General features: G+C 52.0%; 1 protein-coding gene across 1 annotated transcript; it reads left to right on the top strand.

Annotated features, from left to right (window-relative positions):
• The first annotated feature begins 57 nt into the window (after positions 1-57).
• Positions 58-1,183, top strand: LOC114357442 (mediator of RNA polymerase II transcription subunit 12-like). The gene is made up of 2 exons (XM_028311051.1): positions 58-513; positions 1,031-1,183. The coding sequence occupies exons 1-2, from the start codon at positions 58-60 to the stop codon at positions 1,181-1,183; spliced, it is 609 nt and encodes a 202-aa protein (XP_028166852.1).
• The last annotated feature ends 429 nt before the right edge of the window (positions 1,184-1,612 follow it).

Raw genomic sequence — 1,612 nt, 5'->3', positions numbered from 1 at the left:
CGCTCAATGTCCACGGGCTCATAGAGACTTGTATACAGGTGTGTTGTCCCCAAGGCGATGTCTATATGCGAGCAAGGTGCGGCGACGTTCGCGGCCGTTCGTTACCTGCCGCAGGCCGAGCACGTGGCCTTCGCGCTCGACCTCATGGAGATCGCGCTCAATGTCCACGGGCTCATAGAGACTTGTATACAGGTGTGTTGTTCCCCAGGCGATGTCTATATGCGAGCAAGGCGCGGCGACGTTCGCGGCCGGCGCCACCACCTACCTGCCGCAGGCCGAGCACGTGGCCTTCGCGCTCGACCTCATGGAGATCGCGCTCAACGTCCACGGGCTCATAGAGACTTGTATACAGGTGTGTTGTTCCCCAAGGCGATGTCTATATGCGAGCAAGGCGCGGCGACGTTCGCGGCCGGCGCCACCACCTACCTGCCGCAGGCCGAGCACGTGGCCTTCGCGCTCGACCTCATGGAGATCGCGCTCAACGTCCACGGGCTCATAGAGACTTGTATACAGGTGTACCTGCCGCAGGCCGAGCACGTGGCCTTCGCGCTCGACCTCATGGAGATCGAGCTCAATGTCCACGGGCTCATAGAGACTTGTATACAGGTATGTCTTTGGTCTAGTCTTTTTGGTTTGTTTGATCTTTGGCATCTTCTACTCTTGAGGAGGGTAAGCGGCAACATGGCGGCAAGATGCAACATTGAGCCCTCAATGGGAAGGTTTGGCAAAACAGCGCCCTGAATGAAGGGAGATTGTGAAGAGGCGAGTCCTCGAATTCGAGAAGCAGCGCACAACTGAACTCGACGCGAAGCGCGCCGTTTTATAGGCCCGTCCATCTGCCGCTTATTGAGTTATTTATTGAGTAGAAGTTAATCTGGAAAAAATATTATCGCTCGTGATTTTATTTTCAAGCAACACCATAAAACGCCTGTTGACAGTGCGGGGAAATGCTTACTTAAATTTTACAAATGTTTTGTATAAGATTAAAGTCTATTGTGTTACTAACAAAGCTCTTTTTTCTTGCCAACAGATACTAAAGGAGCTGTCAGAAGTAGAGGGCGCGCTCAGCACACGCGGTGGACCGCCGACGGGGCTGGCGGCGCCGCGCACTTATACGTCGGCGCTCGCTCTCTATACCGTCGGCGCTCTGAGGCGCTACCACTCGTGTTTGCTGCGTGAGTGACTGTTTGAAATACCGCAGCTATTGTCAACATTGTTGTAGACCCAATATACTGAACTGTCCCATCCGTGACATTGACAGGGGGCGCCACCGTCTAAATCGGATCGCTGGTTCTGATCTTTGTCATGTTGGAAACCATATAGTTGAACGATGGTGGCGCCCCCTGTCAATGAGTTTGGTGGGAGACAGTTCAGTGTATGACATCTATAATATGATTGCTGACACCACTATTGACATATTTCAGTTGACTTTTTATTTGGAATGAAGTGTTTTTTTTAATGTTGTGTTGATAATTGACATTTGGGGCTCACCTAGTTAGCGCCACCATACAGGAAGCGAATGAACGTTTGTGGCTAAGACGTAGCAGCAACTGGCGAGCGCTGAAGCAGTAGCACAGTACACATTTGCACACACTAGGATGCCGCCTCTGTA

This window comes from Ostrinia furnacalis, unplaced genomic scaffold, assembly GCF_004193835.3.
Source record: "Ostrinia furnacalis isolate ACB-3 unplaced genomic scaffold, ASM419383v2 OfSCF3155, whole genome shotgun sequence".
Lineage (NCBI taxonomy): Eukaryota > Metazoa > Arthropoda > Insecta > Lepidoptera > Crambidae > Ostrinia > Ostrinia furnacalis.
Note: the sequence above shows the minus strand (reverse complement) of the source record. Positions and strands in the feature narration are given on the sequence as shown.

Excerpts from the sequence above, each read along its gene's own strand:
- LOC114357442 (XM_028311051.1), top strand. The coding sequence starts at position 58 with ATGTCTATATGCGAGCAAGGTGCGGCGACGTTCGCGGCCGTTCGTTAC. Across the intron at positions 514-1,030 it reads TCATAGAGACTTGTATACAG|ATACTAAAGGAGCTGTCAGA; the intron begins GTGTACCTGCCG and ends TCTTGCCAACAG.